At 32.1% G+C, this 12,858-nt stretch overlaps 1 protein-coding gene across 3 annotated transcripts in view; it reads left to right on the plus strand.

Moving 5' to 3' along the window:
* The window catches only part of LOC143230794 (anoctamin-5-like), a 20,415-nt gene continuing 7,557 nt past the window's right edge, over window positions 1-12,858 (plus strand). For all 3 annotated transcript variants that reach the window (XM_076464935.1, XM_076464936.1, XM_076464934.1), the window contains exons 1-3: window positions 1-1,226; window positions 2,004-2,095; window positions 9,525-9,620. In XM_076464935.1, coding sequence (XP_076321050.1) covers window positions 1,178-1,226; window positions 2,004-2,095; window positions 9,525-9,620 — 237 coding nt within the window. In that variant the 5' untranslated portion in view covers window positions 1-1,177. The remainder of the gene's footprint in view (window positions 1,227-2,003; window positions 2,096-9,524; window positions 9,621-12,858) is intronic.

Genomic DNA, 12,858 nt, shown 5'->3' on the forward strand with positions numbered 1-12,858 from the left:
TTTCCTATCAGAAAATGAAAAAAACTCAGCCACGTTACAAGCGCTAAAAGATCGTTTGACACTTGTTAGGAAGAGATGGATCTGGCGACTTTAAATTAAAATCTATGCTTGTGTATCGTGCAGAGACCTCCCGAACATTTATCAGCTGTGCAAAGAAGACTCTCCCAGTTGGTTGGCGAACAAATAAAAAAAAATGGGTCACGAAACCTTTGTTTCAAGACTGGTTAAAAAGTTATTTTTGTCCTGCAGTTGAACATTACTGCAAAAGAAAACAACCTGGACTTTAAAGCCATCCAACGGGACTTTGTGACTTTAATGAAAATGTCAAAATTCATCTTCTTCCACCCAATACATCTCTACTGCAATTAATGAATCACATTGTCATTGTGACGTTTAAAGCTTATTATTTGAAGCGAACTTTTTCTCAAGCAATAAAGACTACAACTACAGAAGCTGCACTATCTTCGACTAAATTCCGGAAAAATTACATCATCAGAAGTGCAATCGAGAGTAACATGAGAGCAATATGGAAGTACGTTCTGCCTAATTGTGCAAGCGATTCCTGCGGCTTTAAGTTCAAAATTAGGGATGTTTCTGAAGACGTCGTCAAAATTGGACACAGTCTTGGATTTGAGTCTTTGGAAGTGGCTAATATTCGAGAGTGTACTTACACACATTCTCAAGCTCTCGATAATGATACGGTCCTTAATTTATACCAAGATCGGGCACATCAGGAAGAAAAAAAGTCCAGAGTGTAACGAAGGTGCCAGTGAAGAGCGGGAAAAATAATTTCCCTTACATAAACTTCACAAAATGTTTATAGCAATGGAAACTGCTTCAGACTTAATTATGAATCATGATCCAGACATAGAGCACTGCATTAATGCCAGACGAGCGTTAAGTGCTTTTTATGTAAAGATAGTTGACATGGTTTTATAAAGTTAAAAGCAAATCATTGTTGCAATCTGTGATCGTACATGTTGATATTGATTCAATAGCTGGATAATATTTGTCATCTACAGTGCTACTTTTGTGTCTTTAAAACATCTAATAATTCTCAAATAACTATGTAATTTGGTTGAATAATATATGATTATATTTAGCAAGTGTAGTGTGTTTTCAAGTTTCTGTAAATGTCACATTTGGTTATCTAGATTAGCTGTTCAATATTAAGAAAATGAGTGGGGAAGAGCCTGATGTGGAAACAGGCCAAAGAATTTTAGCAGGTAAGTACCGAATAAGAATATAAATACTTCAGGACAAATATTGAAAAAGAAACATGTTTCTCATGTTGTAATGGTATAAGTTTTTCTTGTCGTTTTATGTATGTATTTAATAATTTTGATTTAATATCATCATTTAAACTGTTTCTAAAGAAAAATGTGCTTTTGTCTGTTCCACAAAATGTTTTGTATGTGTATAAAATATGCTTAATGTTCTTAATTTATTCTTTGAATTATTTAGCAGAGGCATTTAAAATAATAAATGTGAAACAAGATCTCTCATTTCATTTATCACTTGTTGAAATATTATACCAGTTTTAGGGAATTTCACCCCTCAATTTGCCCCTGTCGAGGCTAAATCATGAGTGGTGAAATTCTCTGAAACTGGTATAACTCAAGTGACGAATGGTAAATCAAATCTTTGAAGAGACACTGTAGTTAAATGACATTTATAATTGTTTTGAGACTGAATGTTTTTTAAAATATCTAAAAAGATTTACAGCTAACAGGAGATTGTATTCAACAAACAGTTAATTTAGAGCCAATTTTATGATTGATTGGTCACTAATTATATCACCTGGCAGATATAAAAGACTGGTTAGTGTAGGTAGTGTTTGTTTATTTATTTTAAGGATTAACATTTGAAAAGTAAGAAAAATTTGGACATAAGAAAACCAGATTTTCTGTACAATTTACTTTTTAATTTCAACAGTGAACAACATTAAAAATTACCATTTCTGTGTATTCCTTCATTGTTTTAATTATTATTATTTCTGTCAGATTCAGAGTCTGATTCGAGCACTAATGAAAGTGCTAAAGATATCAGATCAATATCAAGTGAAATTGATATTCAGATTGAGGAATCCACAGAGGTATTATTACATTGTTCAATAGTTAAAAAGAGTTTATGATTCTGTTTATTATTTATTACATGATGCATGTTTATTAGCACTTCTCCTGTTTTATCATTACAAAATAGTTACGTTGCTAACTTTTTTTACTTAAAAACATCAACAGATATTCAAATTTCTTGTATTTTAAAGTTCTAATGGTGTATGTAAAAAAATCAAATCTTACAAACAGTTTTTAATGTACAACTGTCATGTGAATTAAGTTGTTCAATAATTGAGGTATTGAATGGTGGAATAAATGTGTCTTATATACACCTTAAGTTGGCTTGATTCTTTCCAGCATTTTATATACATATATAGAACACTTGTGTAATTTTGATATGATTATATTTTGTATATTTATTAATAATACAAATATTTACTGTGCCCCTTTGTATATATAACATGTCTTGTTTTTTATCAAGGGAATTAATATGACAGGTTTAATGTACATGATATAATTTTTTTATACCAATCACTGAAATTAAATGCTTTTTTTTCAAAATCATTAACTATTCTGTAATATTTAAAGAAAATTTTCTTTCAGAATTATTTTCTTGAGGGGAAGAATTGTATTTGGTGAATTCTGTGGAGCAGAACATTCATGTGCTGAAGACACACTATGTCTATAAACATTGTCTAGTTTTATATCTAAAGATCTATATCTTATGTTTAAAATGGCCCTGTTTTAAGGGCCCCTTACTTTTTATTACAAAAGTTATCATTTAGAAATAAAACCCTTAAATTTGGAAATAATTTTTTCTTGGGTGAGGTTACTTTAGGGAAGTTTCCCATGTTCTGTGGTAAGAATACTTATTCATTTATGCAACTTGTGAGCTTTACATGTACAGAAATTACAAGCTGCCACTAGGATATTTCAGTAAATGTGTTCATATACTCTTTAGAAGCCTATTAATATTTTTTTTATAAATACAGATTCACTTTTGATAGATGAAAAAAAGATCAAGTCTATATGTATATATTGAACTATTTTTGTTATGAACAAGAAACAGAACATTTAGACAAACCAATAATACAATTCCAAATTTTTGTAATTCTAACTAGGTTTTATTTCATCTAAACAAAACATTTAGACAAACCAATAATGATTTTTGTTTAGATGAAATAAAACCTAGTTAGAATTACAAAATTTTGGAATTGTATTAACTAGAACCTTCTTTGTTTGACGATGGATACCGTCGAACTGACTTTGTGTTAGTTTACAAGCCATCATCAGAGAAAGACAGCGGTCCTCATGAAAACATTAGACAACTTTTGAGGCAAATCTGGAAGATGAAGGGTTGGAACTGGAACATGTTCATCAAGTAAATGTTTTTTTATTATATATCTGTTATTTCATGATGAATTGTTAATAGATGGTTTAGGTGTTTGTTTTACATAAGAAAATAATGTATGAAACATAAAATTGTAAGAAATTAAAATTTAACTAAACTAACATTTTGTGTTTGGTTACAAGATTTCATGTAGTTAAAGTGATAAATGCAAGTCTTCAAAGTTTTGCTTATTTGCAAAGCTGTTGTTTTGCTGTATCTTTCATTATTGTGTTTTAATGTGTCTTTCTTCAGACTTGTTTTTATTTATATTACAAAAATATTCCTGTTCTGTAGCTGTTAACTCTGAATAGTTTATTATATATTTAACAAACAACTTGTACTAAGGAAAAAAAAAAGGTATTTATTTCAAGCATTAAGTCATATGAAATGTTTAAAGCTAGTGGTATAATTATTAGTATAACATTTATTTTTATTAATTACTTGAGGTAAAAGATAGCTTTGTGCATAGATCAACAAATTATGTAACTAACTTGATACACTGGTCTATCTAATGGAATACTGTATCACAGAAATAATTACAATAATTATATGAAGAGTTGGGTAACCTGTTTTTATTAATAATTTTACTTATAATCCTAGTAATATTTTATGAGGTTTATAAGGCTTAGAAGTTGTATATACTCTGTTTGATGTGGAAATGAATTTTTACCCCAAAATGGGTTTTAACTTAATAATATTTGACAAAAGTATATTAAGGAAATTGCATATCGCTCATTCTTGCTTTTGTTCCCCTGGTGAGATAGTGATAGGTTTAGTGATAACACTAAGATCCAGGGTTGGATTCCCTATGGTGGATACAGCAGATAGCTCAATGTGGCTTTGCTCTAAAACAAACAAACATTGTACTCATAACAAAAATATGATGTAGAAACCACACTAGAAACATCTTTTACTGTGTGAACCATGATATTCCTATTTTATTTAATCAATTGCTTTATGTATTAAAATATAGAACCAGAACTGACTTTGAATAATAAAGTAATTACATGATGTGATTAGTGCATTTAACTTTTCTCCCCACGGTGTGGATTTCTGTACATGGTGAGGGGACCTCCCAGTGAAGGTTCTGTTTTTTCTGGTTACCTTCTCTGGGATCTAAACATCCACACACGTGGTGACCCATGAAGGAGAGGAGAGGATCCTGGTGTTTGAGGGGTCCAACCCTAACACATCACTTTGGCCTTGAATTCCTGTAGATGGGCAGCCTTTGGGTGGCCCCCTTGGGTCAATCGGCTGGTCCACTTGGGTTAGAGTCAACCAAATACCAGTGTTGGAAGTTCTCAATGGGTGTTTTGGACATTGTGTCTGATGCTGGTGTTTGGGTATAGTGCTCACGAAACCATGGCATTGCTGCAGTGTCCTTGCTTGACATTGTAGTGCGTTCCCTCAGAGGGCTCCATGGTAGGTGGGGTCAGTGGGAACCGAAATTTTCTTGTTTTCCTATGGATCCTCTTACTGAAAATTTAAGTAAAATAGTAAAAAAACAGTCAATAGGTAAATGACCACGTCTTGAAGACTCTGAGCAGCAATCTTCAACATGTGTAACACCTGTACCTCATTTTCTTATATTACATTCTCTTTCAGAAACACTTTAGGCAAATGTCCCCTTTTTTTTATTCAGGATGGATTAGAGGGACTCGCTGGCTCTCCAAAGTCAGTAAAGAAGCTTCGATCTGGAGACATATTGGTTGAAACATCCACATCCCAACACAGTGAACTCCTCTTGAATTCAAAGGCAATTGGGGATGTACCCATTGAGGTTACCCCTCATGCTACCTTGAATTCATTACGAGAGTTATTGTTGAGAAGGATTTGAAGAACGCCTTGAGTCAGAGATTCTCGCTGGTTTATCCACTTGCAAAGATGGAGTTACACTGCTGACAAATATCCTCGTTTTGACACTTACATCACTATGTGCACCTGTCACCATCAAGGCAGGTTATCTAAATTACAAAGTACGGCTGTACATTCCAAACCCTTTCTGATGTTTTCAATGTCAGAGGTTCGGCCACTCAAAGACGTCATGTCGTGGTTCCCTCACATGTGCATGTTGTGGTGGCAAGGACCACGAAGCCTATGAGTGTGACTCAGACCCACATTGTGTCAACTGCAATGGTTCTCACCCTTCCTACTTTTGTTCTTGCCCAAAATGGTTGGAGGAAAAAGAGATGCAGCGTTTGAAAACGACTCATAACATTAGTTATCCTGAGGCTTGGAAATTGCTGTCCGCCACTTCATCTTTGAGATATGCTGCTGCACTTCATTCCACAACTACAGTGGGAGTGCAGACAGATCTCGCTGTGCCTCCAAGAGAATTGTTTTCAAAACAAATGAAAAGCATCAGACCTTGATGCTCTCGTTGAACAGTTGCCGTCTCCCTTTCTAATCCTGGGGTACTTTAATGGACATCTCCCTCTCTGGGGAAGTGCTGTTATTGATTGGAGGGGTCGCTCTGTAGAGTGTATGCTGTCTGATCACAATCTTTCTCTTTTCACTACTGGTTCTTCCACTTATTTCCATGCACCTAGTCAGTTCTTTACTGTGATGATCTCTGAATTTGCTCCCCTTTACTATTCTCCCAAATCCACTAGACAGTGATCATTTTCCTATACTTTTGAGAGAAACTGGCCGTGGTCGATGTCACCTGACCCGCGTGCCCCAGTGGAAGCTAGATCAGACAGACTGGTCCACTTTCACTGCTCTCGCAGAACTTGATCCTGCCATCATAAGTCAGCCAATAATAGACGACTGTGTGGCAGTGGTAACTGACTGTATTATACAAGCAGGTGCTCAGTGTATTCCAAAAACATTAACACATTTTCCACGATATTCTCATCCGTGGTGGAATCCTGTCTGTCACATGGCACGAAAGGCTCAAACACGGACCCGGGATACTTTCCTTAGATATCCCACATTTTTAAACCGAATCGCTTTTCAACAGGCCCGTGCACATGCTAGGTGGATAAGACGTCAAGGACAGAAGGAATCTTGGATTAAGTTCACAAATAGCATATCTTCTACCACCAGTTCCAAGGTCATATGGAATCGGATTTGAAAGGTCATTGGGCACTACAATTCTGTCCTCTTCTCAATCTTACTCTCTGATGGCCAAGAGGTAGCTGATGTCCTGAGCATCGCCAATACTCTAGGTGAAAGCTTTTGCCGAGTATCTAGCACTTCTGCTTGTTCCTCCAACTTCATGGCCATCAAGACTCTTTCCTTCCGAACTGACTGTCTCTTCGACTATAATCGTCCCTTTACACTGGTGGAACTGAAAATACCCCTTTATCAGTCTGCCAGTACACCTGTTGAACCTGATAATGTACACTATGACATTCTGCGCTATCTCTCTCCTGCTTCTCTTGATAGAGTGGTGTTATGTTTGTGTAACACTCAAATCACTGTAAGAAACATTTTACTTTCTTGCCATCGTTACGATTCTCAATGACGGCACTATTTTAAACATGTTTTTTCCCAGGGATAATCTGTAACATTGGACAGTGTTATTGGTGATGGTAACACTGTCCACCTTGATAAAGTTTTAGTTTTTTAATGGCCATTAATCTTTTATAATCTCATTTAAGTGTTGGATATTTATTCATTACACCTTTTTAATTGTGGCTCCCTTTTAAGAGTCTCAATCTCTCTAGTTCAATTTTAAATTGGAAAATGGCCATAACATTAAATAACTCGACACCAGCACTGGAAAGGCCAACTTCAGGTGACTAACGCTGCTGTTTGAACTACCCATTAGTCATCCTGGTGACTTGTTTTTACAATTTTGCTGCATGTCTTTTAACACTTTTATTACTTTACCCTTTGGTACTGGCCATAATGACAAATAACCAGAAACCAGGACTGAAAAGACCAACTTCAGGTGACTGGTGGTGGTTCTTGTACTTACCTGTTAGTCTTCCTGACAGGCAATGATTATTACCATTATGCTAGAGAAAGTCCTTTACAACTTCTTATACTCTGCCTTCTATCTTAACATTGTAGACTAGGTGTCAACATTGGTTTTATGCTTTTTCTGTTTTTCAATGATATTTTGTTTAATCTTCATTTCCTTTTATGTATTTTACTACATTTAATTTATTTTTACCTTTTTACTGGATGTTTGATGCAGATAGCGTAGCTGCTTTGTGCCAAAAAACACTAAATCAACCAACCAACTTTTCTCCTTTTGAGACCTTTTATGGGCTGTTTCAAAATGAGTTAAAAATAAATGAAATGCAGCAGGTGGTAATTTAGTTATTCCTTATGCTGAGGATAGGTCATAAGGCTTATGTTACATTTTCAGTTATATTTAAAGTGTAACTATCTCACTTTAATATCATTGTACATGAATAAACGTGACATCAAAACATGTTTAATAATTAAAATATTAATATTACATAAGTTTTAAATTCTTAATTTTATAAGGAAATACTTTAAAAAATCCTCAAACTCCCATAGTGTGAAATTGTGTAATTTACCCTCTAGTTTTTGTCTCTTCTCTTATTTATTTTTTCTCCTAAAAGTAGATGTGGTAGAAATTATTTGTTGTAACATAGTTATTGCTCAAGCAAAGCCTTCTATACAATTAGTTTACAGAGTAATAAATGAGAAAATCAGACCCACTTACCACACCTGCCTCTCACATTCTATCTTTCACAAATTACCAGTAGTTCTTTCTGATGTCATAAACTATATTTATTTATATGCAATAAAAAGTCAAAGATTTAATCTAACAAATTATATATTACATCATTTTTTTCTACAAAGAATTGTTTATTTTCTCTCCAGTTCAAACATTATTTCTGTGTGAAATATTTTGATGCTTTAGCTGAAGTTTTATCTCAGAGGTAGAAAGCCAGAGAAATTGTGATAGTTGTAGGACATTGTTTGTTTTCCATGTTTTATTATGTTGTGTATGTAAGTGCATTAATTAAACAAATCAAAAATTTTTAATCTGTTTATACCTCTAATACAAAACACTAGGCTTAAATTTTGTTGAAAACAAAAAAATTGAAGATCTAGTGAAGTACTGTAATTTCTTGTTTTTCATATCTATTTTTTATTCATTAAAATGAAAGTAAATAAAATGTAAAAAAGTAGAAACTTGTTAAATTGAAGAAGGTTTAATTAGATAAGATACCAATAATACTACAAATGCTTCACAAGGTATGCTTGTGAGTAGTTCATGAGTTACATTATTTGATCATGTAATATATGATACACTTTGTCATGGGATTTTCAACTTTTGTGGTGGAATTATTAGTTAGACACAGTTCAAAGAGCAATAAAACAAAAATATTTCAGTAGAAATTATATTATCACAATATTTAAGCTACTTTTGATAAAATCATAGTTTCCTGTTACAATTTGCAGTCATTATGGAAAGAACATAATGGTAATTTTGATTTGTTTCATTTATTTTTATCATGGTGGTTATGAGGAGTGTCAAACTGAAAAAAATGCATGGAGAATTAGGATAGAGAAAATAGAAGATAGAATATGAAGTTTTATTGAGAAAAACTTGATATTTATTCAAGAAGTTTTGGAGATTACACAAATGAAATTTGATAATTTTCAGATGAAGGAAATTATTTTTTATTCTCATAAGCACCATGATAAAAAAAAAGGAAACAAATCAAAATTACCATATGTTCTTTCCATAATGTAAGAACTACTTTACACTTAGAGCAGTCAATATTTTGATTTCTTTCTGGTGTTTGTATGCAAAAATCTGGTAATGTTTACTGAAAGCTTGTGAAATTTCAAAGATACACAAAAACATTAAGTCACAGTATGAAAAGTAAAGGTCAGTTTGGGGTCACAAAGTTGATTTGACTGAGCTTGTGGTAAGAGTGCTAAAGTATGAAAAAAAGTTATTTATATTACTGAGAAACATATTTTTTGATTATTATCTTAAAATTTTCAAACTTTTTGAATTGTGTGAAATATGTTTTAAATCATATATTTATTTATATTTTTACTCACAATACCATTTGTATTGAGAATAGATAATAAGAAAACCTCTGTAAGGTTACATCTTATTTTTTATGTTTCAATAGAGCACAGTTGGTGTAAACTTTGTGAAAATTCATGCCCCATGGGAAGTTTTAACCCGATATGCTGAAATAATAAAGATGAAAATGCTGATGAAAGAGGTAAGATGATTTAATGATAGCTTGTTATACAGTTTACAATGAGTATTTGCTCCTTGATTTGTAAAGATATGTAAGCTTTTTATGAGACTGACGAAAATGTGATGGAAGTTTTACCAGTGTTTAGAATTGTGTTGAAAACTTGTACTGTATTAATTATAACCAAATATTTATGTAATTATTCTTTTTCAACTTTGTATATTTTACTTCAAATTGTCTTCAACTATATGCAAGTTTGAACAAAAAAATATTAAATAAATTAATTAATTTACACAAGTTAAGTATATTTATGATGTGAATAAAAAAGTATCTTCATTAATGGCTTGTTATAGTTTGTACCTCCCAAACAAAACACTGCATCACTGATATTATTAATCACAGATGAAGTTATTATACTATTACTGTATTTAGTTGTAATACATTTATTGTTTTGTATATTCATGGATTTCCCTTTTTGTCTGGTGGAATGTGTTAAGTTTGTTTCCTTTGCATGACCATAAAACACAGTATGATGTTCTTTCTTAAACGATGTTCAGCAGCTGTGTTATTAATCCACCACTGGAAGTAGTTCTTTAATTTGATTTTGTTATTACACTGAAAGGCTGCTAAGGGTGTTAAGAAGAGAACAGTTTCGATTTTCTCATTTTTGGATATAGTAAAGTAAAATGCAAATAAATTCTGAGCATTTACAGTCATTTATGAAGATGTAATTTTAAAGTAACATATCAAGGGAGCTGAAATCACTTATGTCTTAAATGTTGCATTTTGCAGAAAACAAATATTACATATTTGGATAGGTTTTTTTTGTCTACCATCACATCCATCCTAGTTGATAAATCCTTGTGTTGAAAAAATGTTTGTGTTGGCACAGAAATGTTACACAAAAAAGATGGATTTAAAATCCTGTTTTTACATACTTTTAATTTGGAATCTAAAATAAACTAATTAAGAAAAATTTACAGTTTAATGTGACATGAAAAATTTCTTCATGAAATTCCACATTGTGGTTATATTCCCATTCTTTGCTGCTCCTGAGATATCTTAATGTTTAATGTATGTGTAATGAAGAGGTCAATGGAACAGTACTAACTTATGAATTGTAAAAGATATATCACAGCTTTTATAGTTTGCTAATTTTTTTCATATACATTACAGGATCAATTACTTTTATGAAATATTAACGAGTTTTATTTGTTCCACAATTTTTTTGCACACAGTTGTCAGCTGTAAAACTTAACTACTGATCGTATAACAACTATAGCAGTGACAGTTTCAAATAATTTTCAAAATGTTTGGCAAAATTTGTGCATTTTTGTTTGGATTAAAATGATAATTATAACATTCTTGTATTATTTTGAAAATGATCATGTTGTTATAGTATTCCTTTGATATTTTGTGTGCATCAATACTGAAATAATACGCATCAGAAAGGACATAAAATGCTAAGATACATGAATTCTGATGAATCATAAGTTAGAAAAAGTGTTCTTTCTTGCTCTCTTTACATTTTAGAAATTAATCTAACTTTTGGAAGCAAAATTTAAAGGTCAGTGCCTATAAATGTCTTCCTGAGAACAAGAATGTATAAAAATAAATATATTTATATTAATATATTTGAGAAGTGTTTCAAATAATTGAAATATTGTCAGTTCTTTCTTTAGAGTTATGACAACACTTTATACAATCTTTATAATAATGAATCAACTATTACTTGCCACCTAAGTGATGTAAAACACTATAAAGCTGTGGTTTAAGATATGGATAGATTTGAGATTTAAACTCTTAATGTAGCATCTATGTTAAGTTTGTTTGTATATAATTTATTTTTGACAAGTAGAAAGCTTTTATTAATAACAGATGAATCTGTGGACATTGGCTTTTAAAAACTTAGTTTATGGTGATTATTGGTTCTGAAGTAAAGGACATAATGGGTATGTTATTGAATGGAATTCCTTTAATTCTAGCATTACTTCATCTTTTGCATGTAATTAGACATTGATTTTGTGGTATGGCTGAATGCCATATCCTTGTTTATTATCTTTAGAGTAGAAGGGTACATTTTCCTAAGCCAAATTTTTAAGTTTGCTCTGCACTTGTTTGAGATGTGGTTTTGAAGCTTATTACTGTTTTTGAATATATTCTTGGAAATTCTTTCATGGCTCTTTAAATTGTTTTCAATTGTTTTGCTCTTCTCAATATTCTTATAAACATCTTTCCTCACAGAGGACTGTGATGTATTTCTTGAGTGTATTCAGTAAATCCTTTCACAGCTGTATTGCACTGTCAAATTATTTAAACTGTGTTGTCGTTATAAACATTCCGTATTAATATTCTTCTTCATAAAGGGGTTTGACAAACATTCTGAGTCTATTCTGTAAGTATATTCATGACATTTAATATTGTCAAAGGACCATAGATTTGCCATAAACCGAATGTACACAAGTTAATCATTTTACGTACAGTGCTGTAACTCAAATTTATCACATCATACTAGAGCATTAACATGCCGGACCTTTCTTTTAAAGTGTGATTAACCATCTGTATTAGTGATAACTCTCATTCTTTTCATTCTCTAAATTGTAGCAGGCACCTATTTATATCATCTTTTACAAAGTGGAACCTGATACTTAATATTCACTTGAAAAATAAATTACAAAGGAGATAACTCATTATATTTGCACTTAAGCATTATTTTTTTGCACTGCAATGACTTTCATTCATTTTGAAGCAACTAGTGCTACATACCACTTATATTCTTTAAATATGTTTACAAATGCAGGTGTATTGTGGTGAATAAAGGAAAATTCAATCATATAAACTGTAGTCCTCTACTACAAGGAGTTTAGTTTTCTACTATGTCCTTTTCTGGGGTTACTGATGAGGGGGGAGCTGATTTCGAATAAACTGCTCTAATTTGGTGAAAAGTAATGTTTCAAATGATAAGCTTGACTTCATGTTTTTTTCTTGCTGAAACATATGGTATATATATATGATAATGAGAAAAAGAGTCAACATTATTCTAAAGACCACTGTCACTCCTTGTACCATCCCTAATTGCTATGTAGCATAATACATTCAACTGGTGGGAACTTATTCAGTGTTACATCATCACTGTTTACAAGGAAGGGATGATAGGAGGATGTCAACAGTATAATGTGGAGTTGGTGTGATAAAAACTATTGTTGTGATACAATACTTTAACAGAAGGCTACATCAAAGTCAAGACCATTATGTAATTAAT

The sequence above is a fragment of the Tachypleus tridentatus genome, chromosome 10 (genome assembly GCF_004210375.1).
Source record: "Tachypleus tridentatus isolate NWPU-2018 chromosome 10, ASM421037v1, whole genome shotgun sequence".
NCBI lineage: Eukaryota > Metazoa > Arthropoda > Merostomata > Xiphosura > Limulidae > Tachypleus > Tachypleus tridentatus.